A 22,417-nucleotide genomic window follows, 5' to 3' on the forward strand; every position below is an offset into this window, starting at 1 on the left:
ATAATAAGTGACTTTGAGTATCTCTTGGCATTCCTTCTGTCTTCTTTCAAAAAGATTCTATTTAGGTCCACTGCCCATTTTTTTTTATTGGATCATTTATCGTTTTTTTTTCTTTTTTTTTTCTCATTAAGTTGTATAAGCTGCCTGTAGTTGAGATTAAACCTTTATCAATGATAACATTTGTAAATATGTTCTCCCATACAGTGGGTTTTCTTGTTGTTTTGTTGATGGTTTCATTTGCTGTAAAAAAAGCTTTTTATTTTGATGTAGTCCCATTTGTTTATTTTCTCTTTAGCTTGCATTTTCCTAGGAGCAGTAGCAGTGAAGAAGTTCTTTTGGCATATGTCTGAGATTTTCCTGCCTGTGGATGCCTCTATTATTTTTATGGTTTCCAGTCTTATGTTTAAGTCCTATATCCATTTTGAGTTTATTTTTTGTGTACGGTATAAGTTGGTAATCTAGTTTCATTTTTTTGCATGTTATCTGTCCAATTTTCCCAACACCATTTATTGAAGAGACTGTCTTGACTCCATTGTATGCTCATGCCTCCTTTGTCAAATATTGAGCATAGTGGTTTGGGTTGATATTTGAATTCTCTATTCTATTCCATTGATCTATATGTCTGTTCTTGTGCCAGTACCAGGCTGTTTTGAGAACAGTGGCTTAGTAATACAGCTTGAAATCTGGTATTGAGATCTCTCCTACTTTATTCTTCTTTCTCAGGATTGCTATGGCTATTTGGGGTCTTTTTTTATTCCAAATGAATTTTTGGAAAGTTTGTTCTAGGTCTGTGAAATATGCCATTGGTATTTTAATGGGGAGTGCATTGAATCTATATATTGCTTTGGCTAGTATGGACATTTTAATTATGTTGATTTTACCAATCCATGAACATGGTATTTTCTTCCATCTGTTTACATCTTCCTCTATCTCTTTTTACAGTGTCATGTAGTTTTCTGCATATAGGTCTTTTACCTCCTTAGTTAAGTTTATTCCTAGGTGTCTTCATTTTTTTGGTGCAATGAAATATGGGATTGCTTTTTTAGTCTCTCTTTAAGTTCACTATTGGTGCATAGAAAGGCCATAGATTTCTTGGCATTAATTTTGTATCCTGCTACATTGCTGAATTCATTTAGTAAGTCTATTAGTGGTTTTTTTTTTAATGGAGTCTTTCAGGTTTTTTAAGTACAATATCATGTCATCTGCAAATAAGGACAGCTTTACTTCCTCTTTTCCAATTTGGATGCTTTTTATTTCTTCTTCTTGTCTAATTGCAATGGCTAATACTTCCATTACTATGTCAAACAGGAGTGGTGAGTGTGGGCATCCCTGTCTTCTTCCTGTTCTTACGGGAAATGGTTTTAGTTTTTGCCCACTGAGTATAATGTTTGCTGTGGGATTATCATATATAGCTTTTATTATGTTGGGGTATGATCCTTCTATTCCCACCTTTGCAGATAGTTCAATATCTGCAAATCAATAAATGTGATACATCACATAAACAAATTGAGAGATAGAAAATCACATAGTCAAATCAATTTGTCAAATGCTTTTTCATAGAAAAACTCTGTTTAAAGAAATAATGTTTCTTTAAACAGATTTTTTATCAAGAAAGTGTGTTGATTTTGTCATTATTTCTTTAAACAGAGTTTTTATCAACCAAGGGTGTTGGATTTTGTCATTATTTCTTTAAACAGAGAGTTTTTTTCAAGAAAGGGTGTTGTATTTTGTCAAATGCTTTTTCTATGAAGCATTTGACATTTTGCAGGTGATGTTTTGTTTTGTGTTGTCCCAAAGTTCCCTTATGCTCTCCTCCTGTTTTTTTTTTTTCAAAAGCTATGCATTTTTATTTTTATTTATTTATTTATTTTTCATTAAATTATTATCTCTGTATATATACCATTGTGCCCCCCCCCCCCATACTTTAAAATTTTTTTTCCTAGGAGCTGCTCTTCTTGGGTATTTTTTTTTTCATCTTGTCTTCTAGCTCACTGATGCAGTCCTTTGCTTCTAGTCTACTCTTGATGCTTTCTATTGAGTTCTTTACAACAGCGATGCTATTTTTTCCTTTCTTTTTGGTTCTTCTTCATTTCCATTTGGTTCTTACTTATATTGTCAAATTTGTCTTCCATTCTTTTCATCCACCTTATGACCATTTCTCTGAATTCTTGCTCTGACAGGTTGCTTGCCTCTATTTTGTTTACTTCCTTTTCTGGTGATGCCTGATTTTCTTTCATGTGCGAGCTGTTTCTTTGTCTCCCCATGGTCTTTCTTCTCAGAATGTTTGGTTATGTAGTTCTGTCTTTTCTGCGTTAATTTAAAGGTTCAAAATACAACACAACCAATTACAACACACAAGGCACTAAATAGAAATGTATTCATGATATTAATGACCTCCAATATAGGTGACCACTAGACAAAGGCAAATTAGGGAATAGGAGAGAAAGAAGAAGAGTAAAAAGAAAGAAAAAAAAAAGAGGAGTGTCAAAATGAAATTAGGAAAAGAAAAAAAAAAAGTAAGAGAGACAAGAATGAGATGAAGAGAGAAAAGGGGAACCAACTATATATATATGGGGAGAAAACTCCAGTAAACAACAATTAACCCAAGCAAATGCCAGCAACAAGTACTTGGAAGTTAATACAAACTACAACACCAACTAATATTAAGCGAGGTAAAGGAAAACAGAAGTAAAATAAGCAAAAACAAAGCAAGTGAAAAAACTAAACAAAAAAAGAATAAGCAAAACCTTCTCGTAAAAAAGCATAAAAGGGAGAATGAAGATGGGCTGCGATATGGGCTGGCGGCAGATCCTGGCTGGCGGAAGGTGTTGCTTTCTTCAACGCGAAGAGAGATAAGCTCCTGATCTCTCTGAAATCCAGTTTCTGGGGGAGAGACTAGACTGTCTGCCATCATGTCAGAAAGTGAGGGTAGGTGGCTTGCAAAGCTTCACGCAAGAATATTTGTTTGCTGTGCTGTGGTGCGAGATGTGGGGAACAGGGACATGGGTCAGAGAGGCATCTGATGGCCAGCCATTGCTTTTGGCCATGCCCCAGCCTAGTGACACATTGAGACTCTGCCTTGAGACTCTGCCCCTCACAACACATCCAAGCTCCAAACTGTGGCTTTTGCATACGAATGGCCCTCTCAGTTGCAGTTTAACCTAGCAAAGGTTAGGTTAAACTGCAACTGAGGAGAGGACTGTGGTTCACGCTGTAGCTCCTACAGGATGCAGTAGCTGAACTGCACCCCATTGGAGATCCAGAAGCCAGTGTTCCTAGTGCTCAGTTTTAACCCCTCACACCCATGGGTGATACATTTGAGAGGCAGCCTCAGTGAGCATCAAAGCCCCACTGAAACAAAGTGTGTCTCCAGCGCAGCAGTTCTTCCTTTATAGAACATCAGGTCCTCACAGAAAATTGGCCTGGAGTCAATTCCTCCCAGTATTCCAACAGCAATCAAGGCTTAATTACACCAAGACTTTGCACTCAGCCCACAAAGGGATATAGCAAAAGCGACCACCTCAGGTGATTGGGGAAGCTGAGCTACTGACCCCTATAGGTCATCGACCACACAAAGCCACTCCATCAACACAGGGAGGCAGCCAAAATGAGGAGACACAGAAGCATGTCACGAATGGGAGAGATTGAGGAAAGTAAACTACTGGACAACACAGAGTTCAGAATCACATTTATAAGGTTACTCAAGAATCTTCTTGCCAAAACCAGTTTGGCTCAGTGGATAGAGCGTCAGTCTGCAGTCTGAAAAGTCCCAGGTTTGATTCCGGTCAAGGGCATGTACATTGGTTGAGGGCACATCCCCAGTAGGGGGTGTGTAGGAGGCGGCTGGTGAATGTTTCTCTCTCATAGATGTTTCTAGCTCTTTATCCCTCTTCCTTCCTTTCTGTGTAAAATCAATATATATATATATATATATATATATATATATATATATATATATAAAGGATCTTCTAAAAACCTTTTAGAAACTTGATGAGACCTCCAAGAAGCTTTGTGAGACCTTCAAAGACCTTAATGAGAATACCAAAAATATAGAAAAGACCAGCCAGAAATTAAGCATACACAGTCTGAAATAAAGAATGTACAGAAACTCAACTATAGATCAATGTGCCCCAAGAATCAAACCAAAGATCTGGAATATAAGAAAGCAAAAATCACCCAACCAGAGATTCAAAAAGAAAGAAGAATCAAAAAGTGTGAGGATAGCATACGGAGCCTCTGGGATGGCTTAGCAGGGGTCCTCAAACTTTTTAAAGTGGCGGCCAGATCACGGTCCCTCAGAGAGCTGGAGGGCCGGACTATATGAACTACTAATTCCTACTGTAACACCTCGGCTGCGCTCACTGCTCAAAAAACCTGGCGGGCCGGATCAGACTCCTCTGCGGGCCGCATGTGGCCCGCGGGCCATAGTTTGAAGACCCCTGGCTTAAAGCCTAACAACATCCGGATTTTTGAGGTACCAGAAGAAGAGAGTGAGCAGGATATTGAAGGCCTTTTGGAAGAAATAATGATAGAAAACTTTCCCTACCTGGTGAAAGAAATAGACCTACAAGTTCAGGAAGTGCACAGGACCCCAAACAAGAGGAATCCAAAGAGGACCACACCAAGACACATCATAATTAAAATGCCAAGGGCAAAAGACAAAGAGAAAATCTTACAAGCAACAAGAGAAAAACAACTAGTTACCTACAACGGAATACCCATACGATTGTCAGCTGATTTCTCAACAGAAACTATGCAGGCCAGACGGGAATGGCAGGAAATATTCAAAATGATGAACAACAAGAACCTACAACCAAGATTACTCTACCCAGAAAAGCTATCATTCAGAATTGAAGGTCAGATAAAGAGCTTCACAGACAAGAATAAGCTAAATGAGTTCATCAACACCAAACCAGGATTACATGAAATGTTGAAGGGTATTCTTTAAGAAGTGGAAGAAGAAGAAAAAGGTAAAGGTAAAAAATTATGAACAACAAAAAGACATCAAATACATACCTACCAACAGTGAATCTAGAAATCAAGTGAATAAAAATTCAGAAGAACAAAATGGACTGGTGAATACAATAGAATCAGGGACATAGAAAGGGATTGGACTAACAATTCTCAGGGGGAAGGGGGTTTGAGAGGTGCAGGAAGATATTGGACAAAAATCTTACACCTATGGATGAAGACAGGGGTGAGGGCAATTTTCCCTATTGGGAAAATTGGGAATGGGGTTGGGAATCAGGTGGAGGGGAGCTATGGGGGAGGGGGGGGGAAGGAAAGAGGAACACCTGCAATAATCTGAGCAATAAATATTTATTTTAAAAAAAGCATAAAAAATAGATATGATCAACATTTAAGCAAACAACAACAAAAGGCCAGAGAGAGAGAATCCAAAATGGCTGCCCAGGTAAACACCTTGCCGCAGCTGCACACAACAATTTCAATAAAATACAACTAAAATATAAAATGGACATTACCCAGAACTACAGGAAAGTCTACTAACTGGAAATTCTACAACGAAAAAAAAAAAAAAAAAAAAAAAAGGGAAAAGTTAGGAAGAGAAATGATGGCATAAAGGTAAAGTTGAGAAAGGGTAAAACTATGCTAAAGGAAACATGAAAATAGGATGTAGAACCCTGATCCCAAAGTAAAATAAAGAGAAAATAAAATGACACTAAAAAAAATTTAAAAAAAAGAAAAAAGGTAAAATAGTAGTAGTAATACTGATTGAAAATAACAATGTAATAATTAAAAAGGTAAAATCAAGTGAGGAAAAAAGAAAAAAAATAGTTTCTTAAGTAAATGATGCAAAAAAGGAAAATAAAAAACATTTTAAAAAATGTGCAGTAGTGAACGTCATTCACTTCCTCTGTTTGTTCTGTTTGGCACATCTGTTTTGCAGGCCAGAAAGTATTGCAGTTCCCTGTGATCCTCATTATTGTATGCCAGTCCTGTTTTTTAATTGTGTCTTAATTTCTCGTATTACTTCATTTTTCATTACACAGAGTCAAATGTAATTTAGCCCCTGGATGACAGTGTTTCTGGATTGACTTCCAGGTCTCTCTAGACTTCTTTCTCTGTGGCTCTCAATACCGGTTTGTGGAGGTTGGCTGCCTCAGAGCTGGCTCTCCGATGGTCACTCCCAGCTCTGATCCCTAGCTTCCAGAAAAACTACTTCCCCCTGCAGTCTCTCAGGGTATCCCCAACTGGGTTATGCTATGTACTGAGCTTAGTAATCAGAATTGGGAAAAGCCCAAGTGTGCAGACAGTGGGTCTGTGCATTAGACTAAGCAGCCTGGCACTCCTTTGAAATTCTTAGTCTGACCCTCCGCATTAGATCAAAATGGGTTGCTTTTTAGAGATCCCTTCTATTAGCAGCTCTGAGGACCCCCTTCCACATTCACAGATAACACCAGCCCCAGCAGTCACGGATTTTTCTTGGCACAGACTTCCCTGGTCCTCCAGCTCCATCAAAGCTTGCATTTCTCTCTCCTGCCAGGACTAGAGACCTCACCTTATCCCAGGTGAAATCTGATCTTTTCGTGGTGGGGTGAAGAGCTCCTTTGAATCCCCTTGTTTGTGTTGATTGGGGACTGGTGTTCTGGAGCTCACAGCTACCAGGTGATCATGGCACTTGTGGATTTCCAGGCTTCAGATAAGATCCTCTTTCCCTTTTAAGATGGCTGGTGCAGTTTCCGAGTCCAAGCCAGTAGCTCCAGGAAGGGACCCAGCCTCAGTGGGGGCTGCCAGGTCAGAGGAACCCCATCCAGCAATCCCCCACCTTCTCCTGGAGTTTAGCTGTCCCTTAATTTGCTAACAAACACTCCCCATGCGACCCTCAGCCGTTCTTTCTTTCTGCTCTGGGACAAGGCTCAGGACCCATCTGTCTATTCCACTGCCCTTTTCTTGTCCTCCTGAATCAACTCTTTGTCTCCCTAACACTCAGGCAGCTCTGTCTACCCAATTACCCAGTCCCCCCAGAACTACAGAATGATCATTGCTGTCCCTGACCCAACAATCTGGAGGCCCAGTCCTATCTTCCTGGTCAGCTGTGAGACCAGACTCTCAGGCTCCATATCCTCATTACCATCACCTGCCAGGAGGTGGCAGCAGCTGAACAAAGGAGAGATGCAGGGACAATTGTTATCACCCTGTGAGTCTACAAGTGGGCATGTGGGGGAAGGTGCTGGAGGTTGGAGGGTTGGGGGAACATCAAGGAAATGATGGAATTTCCTGCTAATTTAGATGCTGGTAGTGTGTGCCTTGGGAATTTAACAGAGAGTTCATGAATATTTTCTTGGAGATAGATAATAAGGTAGTTGTAACTTAATATTTTGGTTCAGATTCTTTGTTTCTTTATGAGTATGGCTAATGGTTTATCAATTTTGTTTATCCTTTCATAGAACCAGCTCTTCATTTCATTGACTTTTTTGTTGATTTTTAGTCTCTATCGCATTTATTTCTTTTCTACTGTTTATTATTTCCTTCCTTCTATTACTCGGGGCTTTTCTTACTGTTCTCTTTCTAGTTCTTGAAGTTGTAGGGTTAAATAGTCTATTGCTGATTTTTCTTGTGTGTGTGTGTGTGTGTGTGTGTGTTTTATTTTATTTATTTATTTATTTATTTATTTATTTATTTATTTATTTATTTATTTAGCTATGCCTGTAGTGCTATGAACTTCCCTTTCAGGACTGCTTTTGCTGTGTCCCAGAGATTTTGGGTTATTGTGTGTTCATTTTCATTTGTTTCTAGGAAGTTTTTGATTTCTTTCTTGATCTTGCTGGTAACCCATTCAGTGTTTAATAACATGCTATTTAATTCCATTTGTTTGAATGTTTTGGGGTGTTTTTACTGTAATTGATTTCTAATTTCATTCTACTGTGATCATTCTGCTTGATCTTATTTCAATCTTCTTGAATTTGTAGCGACTTGTTTAGTGTCCTATCTTTGTGAATGTTCCATGGGCACTTGGGAAGAATGTATATTCTGCTTCATTGTGGTAAAATGTTTTATAAATGTCTGTTAAATCGATCTTTTCCAGTGTGTCTTTTAGTCTCTGTTTTCTTGTTAAATTTTTGTCTGGAAGATCTGTCCAGTTAAGTCAGAGGGTATTTAAATTCCCCTACTATGACTGCTTTGTTGTTGATGTCTCCATTAAAGTCCTCTAGAAGATTTTTTAAATATATTTAGGTGCAGCTATCATGGGTTCATATATGTTCATCAGGGTTATAGCCTCTTGTTAGATCGATCCCTTTAGTATTATGTAGTGCCCTTTGTTGTCTCTTGTAATGGCCTTCATTTTGAAGTCTATTTTGTCAGATATGAGTATTGTTCCTCCAGCTTTTGTTCTTTTTCCATTTGCATGGAAAAGATTATTTTCATCCCTTCACTTTCATCCCGTGTGAGTCTTTTGTAGACAGCATAGAGTTGGGTCATGTTTTTGTATCCATTCAGCTACGCTATACCTTTTGATTGAAGTATTTAATCCATTCACATTTAGGGTTATTATTGAGAGGTATTTATTTAGAGCCATTTTAATTCTGAATGGCTAGGTTTCTCTGTTTCTTCTTTTCAGCCATCTCTAAGAGCACTTTATAAATTTTATTTTTATCTTAAGAGAAACTGTTTTAAATAAAATAATGTTAAATGCAATAAGTATAAACTTCAAGAAAGATGATCTTATTATAAAATTCTATGCAATAAACATTGATATGTTAAGAAAATAGGATTTTAAATATAATAGTATTATCAAAACTGTAATATGATATCATAAACATTGTAGGAAATATTAAAAATTTGCCAATAGCAGGATTATTACTATTATATTCAAAAATATGTTTCCCCTCCTGGTTTTATTTTTGTTCATCAGTTTATCTTGTTCATTATAGTCCACAAATGAGGGAGATCATGTGATATTTATCTTTCTCCCATTGGCTTATTTCACTTAACATGATGCCCAGAGCTGGTTCTCTGGCGCAGGCCACATCCACAGGGCCTGGGGTGTCAGGTCCTGGAGGAACTAAGAAGCCACGTCTGCTCTGGGAATGATCCGGCAGTACACCTCTGTGTTTGGGTTGACTAATTCCTGTCAAAGAAAGAAGAGATCTCTGAGCCCTTCAGCCTTCTCAGAACAAGTGCCATGTTTCACAGATGCCCTGGGGGCTGACTGTGCTTGGGTGTCTGTTCTCATGCTCCTCCCTCCTCTCAACCTCTGTTGTCACTTTCCACTGCCCTTTCCTGAGCTGGAAGCACAGCCAGGGCTGGGCTGGGGGCAGGTCCTGGGGCCTCAGGGACCTGCAGGTTAGAAGGTTCATACCCCACACTCACCTCGTAGATGGGGCCTGCTGTCTTGGGGTCGGGTAGGGGGCCCTGTGCAGAGGGGAGAGAAGTGTCAGATGACGGGGGCAAAGGGCTGCTTTGCCTTTTGAGCAGCTGTCTTCACACCTGTAGCCCAGAACCCCAATCTCAGCCCACACTGCACCCCCACACCCTTGTTAGTCTGGGACCTCTGACTGGTGCTCCCAGTGCCCATTCTGCTCTGTGCTGGACTCCAGTGTTTCCTTCAGACTCCGGCCCTGCCCTGTCCACTCCTCACTGAGGGTCTCAACAGGCCAGGGCGAGGCTCCCCTGCTGGCTGTTCTGGGGAAGGGGTCTATGCTGTGTTGGGAGTTTGGATGGTGCCCCTGCCCTGAGTGTGGGTCACTGAGGCCCTGGGTGAGGGAACAGGGAGAGGATGGACTTACCCGGAAGGCAGAGGTTCCAGTGGGACCCTGGCCTGGGAGCAGAGACAGGAGGCATTAGCACCCAGGGGGGAGGAAGCTTTGGCCTATTCTCCCAGGAGGGGGTGGTTCTTAAGCTCCCAAGAGCCAGGGGTGAAAGGTCATCTCCCAGGGCAAGAGCCTCTTGCCATTTCAGGGTCCAGTGAGGGAGAGGTGGTGACACATGACACAGCCTACACGTTAGGTTGACTGGTGAGTAGGGATCCCTGTACAGAGTGGTGATGAGAATCCCCCTTGAAGCTTAGGGAAGGGCCAGATCCTGAGGAACAAGGGCAGGGGTGGTCACTGTGGGGCAGGCCCAGGGGCTCCATGCTGAACAGACACTCACCTGGGGTGGCTGCTGGAGGTGGGTGCTCTTGGAGGCCACGCGGGTCACTGGCCCTGGGAAAGGACAGACTTACTTGTGAGGGGTGCAGGGAGCTTTGGTGTCACAACAGGGGGCAGGGAGGGTCTCCTTTCCCAGCAGAGGGTGGAGGCCTCTCTCCACTATTTAGGGCGGATGGACCCAGAAGAGGGCAACTGAGGCAAGGCCTTACGGATCCATGGCTGGGCCCAGAGGGGAAGGATTCAAAGGTAGATGGGGGTCTCGGAGGATTAACAGGGAGGAGACTGAGGAACCAGTACAGTAATCCATCCACAGAGTCTGACTTAATGGAAAGGTCAAGGGGACAGCAGTGCCAGCCTCATGTAGCATCGGGATGAGCGTGGTGCCCTGCTGTGGCCAGACCCACCCCTGAAGCCTACAGAGCTCCACTGTGAGAGTGGCTTGTCCTGCCTCCATCCACCTGACATAGAGGCAAAAACTACACCACAGGCTCTGCTGTAGTGCAGTGTCACACAACAGGGTCGTGGTTACCAAACCCTCCTTGTGGGGGCATTTGACCCAACCCTGCCATTTGTCCAGGCTCTTCCACCCTCAGCTGTGTGGCCTTGGCCAGGATGACTTTCAGACCCTGAGGCAACCCATCCCCTCACCTGGGAGGGTGGACTTAGATAAACAACAGAAGGTGCCTTACTGAGCACTTAGTACCTGCAGGCCCCTCTTCAGGTATGTGCAGATAACCAGGACAGTCCTGAGGGCACAGTTCGTTAATCATGCCTCATTTATAGGTGAGGAAGCTATTGAAAAAACCACCTGGTCAGCTGCTGTTGAGGGAGGAGCTGGATGGAAAGAGTTAAGGACATCCGTGGGGAAGTTGGGAGGCTACAGAGAGCAGGTCCAGAACCCTTTGAGAATGGGTTCTTTGTCCTCCTGGCTTGGGCTCTTGGGGGTCAGCCTAAGTCAGGGGACAGGATTAGGGTGAGGGTGAAGGTACCTCTTAGTCCTCCTGAGATACAGGAAATAGCCCAGGGAGGCCCCCAGAGCCACCAAGACAAGGACCCCGATCACACTGCCAACGATGGTCCCCACAGAGTAGTCTGGGTAGGTTTGTTCTGCTGAAAGGAGAAGGGAAAGGGAGATGGGTGAAGGTCCAAGTCCATTCAGGGGAAACCATGACCGTCCTTGCAGGGGGAAGCCTGGTGAGGGAAAAAGGAACTGCCACCTAGTCTGTGCGGTTTGGGAGTGTCAGTCCTCCTGACACCCCACTTCTGCTGTTGCATCATTCTCTGTTTTGTGCATTTGAAACATTCCATTTGCTCTACCTTTGCATGTACTCTCACACCCACTATTCCCATGTCCTGATAATTTTCCTCTTAACTCTTCTTTCCCTCACATATTCTGTCTCTTACCCCTATTTCTTCTTTTCCATCACTATGGACAGTCTTATTATGCACCTTACCTGCCAACTCAGTGCTGATGAGTAATAAGAATGTGCTGAGTATTTTTGATGGTCCAGGCAGGGTGGGAATTACTTTACCTTCATGTCATCTGGTCCTTCCACCCCCACAAGGGATGGGTGGTGTCACCCCCATGAGCATAAACAGAATCAGGGATAGGAGGTGCTTAATTAATGGCTGGCGGTCACAGAACTGGTAAGTGATAAACGACATTTTCACTGATATCTGCTTCACTTTACAGCTACTGACAACAGCGTTCGTAAAAATACCAACAATAATTGATACACTGAATGAGCATGGCCCTGGCTGAGGGCTGTAACTCATTAACCTCACAATAAATATCCTAACAACAGTGTTTAGGTCCAGCTGTTTTATTCCAGGTTAGAGATGCAGAAACTGAGGCTCAGGTGGGTGAGAGCCTTCCCCGTGGTCAGTCTTCCTGTACTCATAAAACCGAGACAATGATGAGATTACTCTAATCCTGGGGTCCTTACCCATGTGCTCTTTATCTCCCATCTCCTTAAGGCTTTCATCCATCTCACCCCCCTACCCATGAAATCTACAAAAGCAAGTGGGAGAGGTCGAGGGTCACTCACATTGCACATCCAGCCTGAAGGGGTCACTTTTGCCGGAACTGCCGGGGTTGAAGACCTCACACTGATAACCCCCAGCGTCCTCCGTCCTGACGGGGTCGATGGTGAGGGTGCTGTTGTCCCAGGACAGCTTCATCCTGTCCGTGAGCAGGAGACTCTGGTTCTTGAAGAGCCACCGGATGGAGATCCCTGCGTCATTTGTGAGGCAGGTCAGGACCACGGCATCCTTATGCTCTGTGACTGTGGCATTGCTCCCTAGGAGGGCGGGCTTCCTCACTGGTTCTGTGGAGAAACAGAAGAGGTGACTGACTGAGGGTGGGCTCCTTCCTCAGAGATGTCAGCCACTCACAGGCCACAGTGATCTCTGTAAAGGTCACCAGAGGAGGACTCTGACCTTTGCAGGGTGATGATATTTGTTTAGGTGACAGACTAGATCAACTCAGGTTGACCCCTGACCTGTTTCCCTGGACATCTGAGGTATTAGCCCCATATCGTGTGTCCAGCATCTTCATCCTCAGGTGGCATTTTCCACCCATTGACTTCTGTCTGACTCTTTTCCAGGCCTTTCTGTGACTTTCTAAATAATCACACCCCCTCTCTGGTATGGTAGCTACACATAGAGATGGGAAGGCATTTCCCTGTTGTTAAATAATTTATTAGAGGATGAGAATGGCCCAGCTATGACCTTAGTACCTAGAGAAGTTTCAATCTAAAGGATTTCTCTGAATAGGACATTCACTTCCTGGCCAATGGATTGACTATCAGGGAGAAGAAAGTCCCTAGAGAGAAGTAATCAGTTTTAACAATAGCTGGTTGTCTTAGCTTTCTCCGTAAACTACATACTTTGTGGCACTGCCCCATCTGTCCCATGAATCTACCTACTTGCCAAGTTAGCACCACCGTTCACTGCTCTCGGTAGGAATGTCACATACACTGGTGTCACACAGTGTTGTACAGCAGGTGACTTCAGAGTCCGGACATAGCTCAGAAGGGTCTACCCTGTGGCTCACTCTCTGGTTTGAGGGAGGCCATGATGTTGATTGGTGATATGATTTGAGCAATCAGAGAATAGACCTCCCATGCCCCATCACCACAGACCCCTGTCTGACCTCAGAGGGCACAGAGCAGCCAGTCACCAGGGGAGCCTGAAACAGAGCAGGGAGCAGGGGTCTGACCTGCTAACCCACCTCATTGGTGGTTTCCCCCATTAGTTTGGGGGAAAGAGGTGAGCATGCTCAAAGCCTTGCATGTTCTTTGTAGCACATGGAGCAGGTAACAGACAAGAGGTGACAGAAGGAAAGTGTTAGTGACAGAAGAAGCAACTTGACCTTGAGAACCTTTGTTTTCCCCTCTGGGAAGCCTCCTCCCTCCACCACTTGACTCTTTCTAGGGCTGGGCGAACCCCTCTTCACTTTCCATGGCTGGACTCCAGAGATCAGAAGAGTAAGGGAGGGGAGTCTACAGAGATATAGTGGGAGGGCTCAGGGGAAGACTGATTTGCTTGTGTCCATGGCCACAGGAAGGGAGACAACACCCTCCAGGTTCTTTTGTGAAAACCAGACAGATATGAACCCCAGAGCCTAGTGCTCATTGTCCAGGAGGCACTTACCATAGACTGTGATATTCTTGATCGTGGTCCTATTGAGCTTAGTGTCAGAGTTATGGGCAAGGCAGGTATAGGATCCACTATTATTCAAAGTGATGTTGGAGATAAAGAGCTCCTGTGTGGGTTGCTGGGAACTCCCATTGATAATCCAAGAATACCGTGCAGGCGGGTTAGAGGCTGCCTGGCAGAAGAGGCTGAGATTTGTCCCACGAAGGTAATGGGAGTTGGAGGGGGAAATGGTGGGGGTGTCTGGGCCATCTGGAGCAGAAAGAACACAGCCACACATGATGTAATCAGAGGGAAGAGCAAGATCCTGGTCTGTGTAAGGGCCACATTCTCCCTCTGAGCTGGGTCAGAGCCTTGTTTTTAAAAGTCCCAACCATAGCCCCTGTGTTCACTGAGCCTGAGTCTGAGACATTAACCTGTTTGTCCCATGAAAGCTTGTTAACCCTGAGCCTCTCCAGACAGGAGTATCCCCTCCCCTCCCAATCTTTCCTCAAGGCCGAGTTTGCCCAGATGTGCCTGGTCCAGGAACAGATCGTCACCCTGGATGTTCAGAGTGGGGGTCTGTGTACATTGACCTGGGGGGAAGGGATGTGGCCTGGCCTCTGGCAGTGTGGATTTGGGTGGGCAGCTTGGCCCAGGCAGGGATAGAAGTTACTCACAAAGAACATTCAGGGTGAATGGGTCACTGCGGCTGGCACTCCCGGGGTTCTGGATTTCACACTCATAGGGTCCCATGTCATTCCTTGTGACAAGGAGTAAAGTGAGAGTCCTGTTGTCCTTGGACAGCTGCAGCCTGGCACTGTCCTGGAGACTCTGACTGTTGATCAACCACAGGTAGCTGGTGTTCTCAGTCTGAGGTTCACACGTTAACATGACAGGGTCCTTGTGCTCCTCCGGGTTGGAGTTGTTGCTTGTGATGTTAGGTTTGGGTAACACCGCTGGGCAGACAACAGAGAGAAAATTGCCCATTGAGACCTCCAAATGCTTCTTCAATCAGAATTGGTGCCTCTCAGCTAACTAGAGTTCTTAAAGAAATAAGGCAGGTCTGTGCATAACAAGAGAAAACAAATGTATGAGGTGCTGAGCACTCCGAGAATGTAAAGCTGCCTGCTCTATGTCTGGGAGAAAAACCACAGGCTTTCTCAGGTATCAGACATCTCTCAGGGTTTGATCACAGAGAAACACAGGACTGGGAGTCAGAGACCACCCAGCACCTGTCCTGGTTCCTCACTGACCAGCTGACTGCCTGGCTGACCTTGGGGTCTCACCCGGAATGTGCTGGTGCTGAGTCCCTTCCAGCTACACAGACCTACATTGCCAGGTTGAGATGTGTTTCCACTGAAGCCTCACATTTTAGGGTTAACCTAGAGATGAGCAATGATTGGCCACCCTATAGTCCTTAAACCCTAGAGGACTGTGCAGTGTGGCCCTGAACTGAGTGTCTGAGCAGAATCAATACATAGGAGACCAGAAGCAAGTCTGGCAGACAATTTATTTCACAGGCTTCAGGGCCATGATTTAGTAAAGAGTGAGGGATAGGGGAGCTGGCTGGCGGTGGTAGCAAAGTCGTGCTCTCTGGCCTTGGTCTGTAATGTCCTTTCTGCCACTGCAGAGGACAGGAATCCTTCCTCAACACCCAGACAATAGCATCTACAGAAGGGGGACTTGTGGAAGATCAGGGGGCATGAACTTGCTGGCCCTCATGGACCATTTCTGTTTGTCAGTTATGAGATAGATTTTGAATTAAACTCTGAAAGAATGTATGAAAATCACGCATGCCCCAAAGTTCTAATGCCAATTTTTCGTGGAATTTCTGTATAAGAACACGAAGTTCATAGACCAAATTCTGCCATACAATCAGGTCACACTGTGATAAAAAAAAAAAAAAAAAAAAGATGCCACAGTTTGTTTGAAATCAGGGACTCCCAGAGAGAAGGTGAGTCCTGCTAAGAGAACAGAAGTGATGGGGTGATGGGGGGGGGGGGGTGAGGTGGAGCATGAGTCCAGGTGTCTCTGCTTTATACAGGGAAGCATGACACCAAATTGGTGGAAAAGACATGTGCCATGTTAGTAAAATTAGGAAAAAGGTCCCCCCCCCCCCGCTTCTATGGACAGTCAGGCAGAGGGGGAGGATCCCCCACATGAGCATGTGGCATATGCTCTTCCTTGTCTTTCTAACTCAGGAAAAAAACTGGAGTTAACTAGTAGTCATATTCATTCAAATGGGCAGCATCTAAGAGAAAGGAGAGTGGCTGGTGCATCTCACAGTCTGAGAGGATCCCATCCTGTGGTCAAGGTGTCTTTATGACACATGTGTGTGAAATAGTCAGTGACCAGTCAGATGGTGCAGGGTCACCAGGCTCACCTTGGGAAGGTCTTGGGAGCCAGTGGAAAAAATGGGAGCCTCACACTAGGACAAGGGTGTGAATCACCAGTCAGAGGTGGAGTGAACCTGTGAGCTTTGGGGGATCAGACCTGTCCTTCTGCCTTTGACTTCCTGGTTGAGTCATGTAGAGAGTCAATATTTTACATGTCCCTGTCATGTGGCCTGTTCCTCTTGGCCTCATGGGGAATAGGAGCATTGATGGGCCCAGCAGAAGCTCTTTCTCTTGGTGACCTGGGAAACTGGCTGATGAGGGAGCTAAGGCTGCTGCTCCACTGTTTTCTGTGTTCTCTTCTATTGCCTGGGAGGTAGGGCCTGGACACAAGTGTTAGCAGGACAATCTGGGGAGACTGCTTGGTGGAGGAAGCAGAGCAGAGCTAGGCAATGTGTCTGGCATGAAGGAGGAAGCACATAAAGGACATGGAAGGAGCAGAGAGAGGCAGAATGTCCTTGGTGGATAGTGGGGGACACAGGTGACTTCAAAAAGCCCACAGCTGCCCCAGGGCAGGAGCAGTGCAGCCTGGAAAACCTTCTCACAGTGGAACAGCCCACAGTCACCAAGTGACGTGGCTCCTGAGCTGGCCTCAGGGACAGAGGTCAGAGGGATGGACATGGCTCTCAGCACCTGTGGGGACAGGGAACAGGTGTGGCTAAAACCTTTTAGGACTCTGCACCCATGTTCCAATCTCTGAGGCAATTATGTATCATTCATTCATTCTGTCATCAGTCACCATAATTCCTTTCCTCCTTCATGAAAGAGCAAGTGAGTGCTGGTCCCTGAGCTGGTAGCAGGTGTAGGGTGGAGAATGAGAAGGCAAAGTCCTTCCCTTCATAGCTAGTGGGAGTGACGCCAACACATCAGGAAACAAATAAGTGGTTTTAAGTCCAGTGCAGGGAGGGGTGGATCGGCTACCTGAGGGGAATGCCCGGTGCATTCCTAGCACTGACTCTGAGTGTTATTGTAGGTAATTTGATTCTAAAGTGAAAATTAATTCTCCACTTTCTTAATTGCCAGACCAGAAAATCTACCTTGAACTTAATTGCCAGACCAGAAAATCTACCTTGAGTGGTAAGAAAAAGCACTGAACTAATGGCTTTTCTCAGGGTCCACAGGCACCTAAGACCCTTGTGGTGGAGGAGAGGGTGGGCTGTGGCTGTGCAAGCACCTTGCTGTTTCTCTGTGAGCCTGATGCAATGGCTGTATCACACTGTGCCTCCATTTACCCTGAATAAAAACAGAAGAAATGCCAAGTGGACTCTGGATTACCACGTTGTCTGGATTGACCTTAAAACATCTATGAGTACTTGACCTGAAGCCCAGTATAGAGGAGACACTGACTTAAATGGCCAGTGCCATTATTTGCCTCCATGAGAAAGAATTCCTGGCTGACCCCTGGTGGATATGGAGCTGACAGGAGCATCTTTTTTCTTCTGTTCCTTCCTGGAGACCTGACCTCCCCCAGGAGTGTCCTAAGTCCCTCAGAAGAGTCAGCTAATGGTACTGGGTATTTTGTCTATCTGTGCTCTCCTGACACCGGCTTATCTGAAGGACTAGGCTCTGTCCCTTTCCTGATGTGGCTCTTGGGGCTGAGCCCTGTCTAGTGAGCAGGAGTAGAGCCACTGCTCCCACCCAGGAGGTGAAACCCAACCTGACCCAGGTTCCCCAGGTTTCCTGAAGTCAGGAGCCCTGGGACAAGGTCTGGGAGGGGTTCCCAGGCTGAGCTTCTCTGTGAGGATTCCAGGGTCCCCTCAGGCCAGGGTGTGAGCAAGCTCTGCAGGGTATACTCAGTGTCATGGTCATGGGGAAGGGGCCAGGGGCTGGACTAAGTCTCTGATGAGTCTCCTTCTTCTGAGTGATTCCCATCAGGCTTCTCTCTGTGGAGAATATCTGCGGATTTAGAATCTGGGAAGGCAAATCTAATCTTGGGAAGTTTGTCTCCACTGTGTGAGTCCTGCACTAAATGCCCAAAGCCAACCTAGAACATGATGCAGAGGTGGATTGAGACAGAGTCCAGGGCTGTCAGTACTGTGTGTGAAGTAGAATTCACCCACCCAACACCCAGACATCTGAGGGCAATCACTCACGGTATACACAGAGCTGTCCAGTTACTTCTGTGATCTCATAATCTTTGTGTATGGCTTGTAGCATATACTTTCCTGTGTCATTCAGGGTGACGTTCTGGAACAGCAGGGATCCATTGTGGTATATTGTCTCTCGATCACTGTATGCAGGCCAGTAGGTAGGTTTTTGAGTGTCTATTACATATGATACAATTTTATGGTTGCTTTCTTCTTTTTCCCCTTTGTACCAAGCATAACCCCTAAGATCCCCAGGCAGGTTGTGGACACGAAGAAGCACATCCTTCCCTTCGGCAGCATTGGGCGGCACTGATTCAATAGTGGGCTGGGCAGTGGATGGCAGGCTCCAGAAGGTTATGAGTGAGGCTAGGAGGGAAGAGAGAAATTGATCAATATTTGGAGCTATGTGTTGGAATGGAGAGATGAGTCCATGAGTCCTGAGCAGGTCTCTTCATCTCAGTCTTGGAGTGTGTGTGTGTGTGTGTGTGTGTGTGTGTGTGTGTAGGTGCGTGGTGTCTCCTGTGGTCAAGCTGAGCAGCATGGCAATCATAACTTCAGCACCTCTGAACTTGTAATTTCCTCTGCTTTGAATACTGTTACCCAGGTATCTGCCCTCAGATCCTTGCTGACACCCAGGGGTATCTTTGGGAGACCCCTTCCCTGATCACCTCCTGTAAAGACCTCTGTCTTCACTTTCTGACCTGTCCCTGGGATGTTTCCTGCATGGCACTAAGGGGTACCTGACATCACATCTAGATCTTCTCTTGTCTGCCTCCTCCCATAGAACATGAGCTTCATGGGGGCTTCTTGTCTTATTTGTTGCACACCCTGTGCCTACAACAGGCTGCAAATATTTGTGGGTGAATGAGTGAGAGTTGCAGGGTCCTGCACCTCCTGGGATGTATCTTCCCATTTCTGAGCTTTGTGGTAAGGACAATTTTTATTGCTCCCGGTTAAATTTTCTATCTCCTCACATAAATTGTTATTATCAAAAGTTTTCAGCCCTAGCCATTTTGGCTCAGGGGATACAGCGTTGTCTTGTGGACTGAAGGGTTTGAGGCTTGATTCCAGTCAGGGTCACATGCTGGGGTTGTGGGCTCATTCCCCAGTGCAGGAGGCAACCAATCAGTGATTCTCTCTCATCATTGGTGCTTCTCTCTTTCTCTCTCCATTCCTTTCTGAAATTAATAATAAAAAAAAATATATATATATAAAAGTTTTCAGCATTCAGCTCTCAGTGATGAGTAACTTGGGAAATGAGCAGCCATTGAGGTTTTCCTGTCCCTCATCGTTTCCACATCATTTTCCTGTTGCTGAGTCCCCTCCCCCACCCTACTTTGCTCCCCTGTCTTCTCCCCTCAAGTCCAAACAGACTTGTTTTCTCTGAGAACCCTGTGCTCCCCAGGAGTCCCATTGTTTACTCTGAGAACCCTGTGCTCCCCAGGAGTCCCCAGCTAGCCTGTGCCTGTCCTCCTCCCTTCAACCACCAGGTAGTTGTCCCCTCTTACCAGCTAGCAGGAGCCCCTGCCTGGGAACAAGTCTTCTGTGGGCAGGGGCTGAGGGGGAATCCATGGTGTCTGCTGCCTGCTCTGTCCCTCCCTCTGTGGGAAGACCTTGGATTCCAGAAATGCTCACAAGCACTGCTGTCCTGGTGGTGGGCTGTGCTGTTTCTCCTCCCTGTGCACTGAGCCTCCTCCTGGGCCAAGATCACGTCCCTGGTCACATGGGCCAGGGGTGGAGTCTGTACCCAGGTTCCTCCCTGCCCTCCTGTTATTCCTGCCTCCCCTTTTCTTTCCTTTTCATTTTCATTCTCTGAAACTGCTGAGGCTTCTACCTTCTTCCGCAGTGACTCCTCCCTATGTACACACACACACACACACACACACACACACACACACCCCTTGCTTGTGTTGTAGGCAGTTAGGCCTGAGCAGAGTAGGACAATAGGCCTTAGGGAAGGTCTCCAGAATGAAAAGCCCCAGGTTTTTGGCATTGTGCAAAACTGGACTGGGACCTTGCCCCCTGGGTAACCTTTCCTACCAGAGCATATCCTGGTTTTCATATCACTGACCTTTCATATCAATGGTCATTTGGTTCAGGCCCTCCCCGGCCTTTCCTTCCCTGGCATATTCTTAGTCATGTGGGTTAGATACTCTTAGAGGGAAGAAACCAGAGGACCTAAGAATAGCCCTTCAGCATTAAGCCTCGAGAACAATGAGGATCCGACTGACATCAAATACATCTAGGCTTCAGTTGTGTTTCAGCTCCAGGCCCAGAAAAGCAGCAAAACCAGATGAGTGTAAACACCACTGATATCAGGATCTACTACATTGACCTTCGACCCTGAAAGGACATACCTGGAAAGCTGATAAATATTTTATTGGGATCCTCCCCTGAGATCTACCAGTTATCCCCAGATAACTACCCTCAAGAATTAGGACCTTCTTCCAAAATAAGAAGGAATTTGGCTTCTGAGGTTTATGCCTTAGTAAGAAAGTATCTTTTCCAATAGCTCCAAGAGGGAATTTTTGGTGTACCAATTGTTCCAAATGCTCCCCACCTGACAAATCCTAAATGAAGCCTATTTAGGGAGTCACACTTTCATAACTTTATCCTAATTCACAATATAGGATCATTTGCAAGTATCTTAGATAATTACTAGTATAGAATCAGCATTTTAGAGCTTAAGGATTAAAAATCCTCTTGTATAGAGAACGAAGATGGCAGCATGGGTAAACACTCCTAAATGGCTGCCTTGCACAACAATTTCAAAAAACAATAAAATAACGTCTATCTCCCCAAAACCAAGGGAAAGCTGGCTGAGAGGAAATCCTAAATCTAGACTGAAAGAGAAAGAAGAGAATCCAGGGCACAAGCGCTGAAAAACTGAGGTAGGGGGGCGCAGACGTGGTATGGGCTGGTTGTGGATCCCAGCTGGCGGAGGGCTGTGCTTTCTTCAACCCAAAGAGAGACAAGCTCCTGATCTCTCTGAAATCCAGTTTCTGGGGAGAGGCTAGACTGTATGCTATCAGGTTGGAAAGTGAGTCTGGCTTGCTTGCAGAACTGAGATTGTTTGCTGTGCTGTGGTGTAAGACACGGGAAGACGCGGAGACATGAGGACACCAGGACACCATCGGAGAGGCAGTGGACGGGCAGCCATCGCTGTTGGCCATGCCCCAGCCTAGTGAAGCCCTGAGGCTTTGCCCTGAGACTCTGCTCCGCAAAACCTACAAATACACAAGCTCCAAGCAGCAGCTTTTGCATATGAATGGCCCTCTCTGTTGCAGTTTAGCAAAATTGCAACCTGGGGCAAACAGATCCAAAGTGGATAGGAGTGTGGTTCATGTTGTAACTCCTGCGACAGTACTGGCCTCAGACAGTAGCCAAACTGCACCTCATTGAGACCCAGAAACCAGAGTTCTAGTGCTCAGTTTCAATCCCTCACACCCATAAGTGACACATTTGGGAGATGGTCTTGGTGAGCACCAAAGCCCCACTGAAACAAGGCATGTCTCCAGCACAGCAGTTATTCCTTTATAGACACTGCAGGTCCTCACAGACAATTGGTCTGGTGTTCAATTGCTCCCAGTGTACCAACAGCAATCAAGGCTTAATTATACCAAGACTTTGCACTAAGCCCACAAAGGGATATAGCAAAAACAACCATCTGAGGTGATTGGGGAAGCTGAGCTACTGGCCTCTATAGGTCACTGACCACACAAAGCCACTTCATCAATACAGGGAGGCAGCCAAAATGAGAAGACACAGAAGCATGATATGAATGGGAGAGATGGAGGAGAGTAAACTACTGGACAACACACAGTTCAGTATCACATTTATAAGATTACTCAAGAATCCTCTAAAAACCTTTGAGAAACTTGATGAGACCTCCAAGAAGCTCTGAGAGACCTTCAAGGACCTTAATGAGAATACAAAAAAAAAAAAAAAAAAAAAAAAAAAAAAAAAAAAGGAAAAGGACCAGGCAGAAATTAAGCATACAAAGTCTGAAATAAAGAATATACAGAAACTTAACTATAGATCAACATGCCCCAAGAACCAAACCAAAGATCTGAAATATAAGAAAGCAAAAATCACCCAACCAGAGACGCAAAAAGAAAGAAGAATCCAAAAGTGTGAGGATAGTGTAAGGAGCCTCCGGTGCGGCTTAAAGCATACCAACATCCGG

The 22,417-nt window shown here is 45.2% G+C and overlaps 1 protein-coding gene across 1 annotated transcript; it reads right to left on the reverse strand.

Annotated features, from left to right (window-relative positions):
* Positions 1-8,504: 8,504 nt before the first annotated feature.
* On the reverse strand, positions 8,505-19,913 carry LOC311609950 (cell adhesion molecule CEACAM6-like). Its single transcript, XM_084860751.1, has 10 exons — positions 19,740-19,913; positions 18,238-18,597; positions 14,429-14,707; positions 13,767-14,021; positions 12,161-12,439; positions 11,102-11,222; positions 10,114-10,166; positions 9,750-9,781; positions 9,334-9,375; positions 8,505-9,091 (listed from the first exon to the last, which is right to left on the reverse strand). Exons 1-10 carry the CDS (start codon positions 19,801-19,803, stop codon positions 9,026-9,028), a joined length of 1,551 nt encoding a protein of 516 aa, XP_084716877.1. The 5' UTR covers positions 19,804-19,913; the 3' UTR covers positions 8,505-9,025.
* Between the last annotated feature and the right edge of the window lie 2,504 nt (positions 19,914-22,417).

Source organism: Pipistrellus hanaki (genome assembly GCF_964339955.1).
Source record: "Pipistrellus hanaki genome assembly, chromosome: 15".
Lineage (NCBI taxonomy): Eukaryota > Metazoa > Chordata > Mammalia > Chiroptera > Vespertilionidae > Pipistrellus > Pipistrellus hanaki.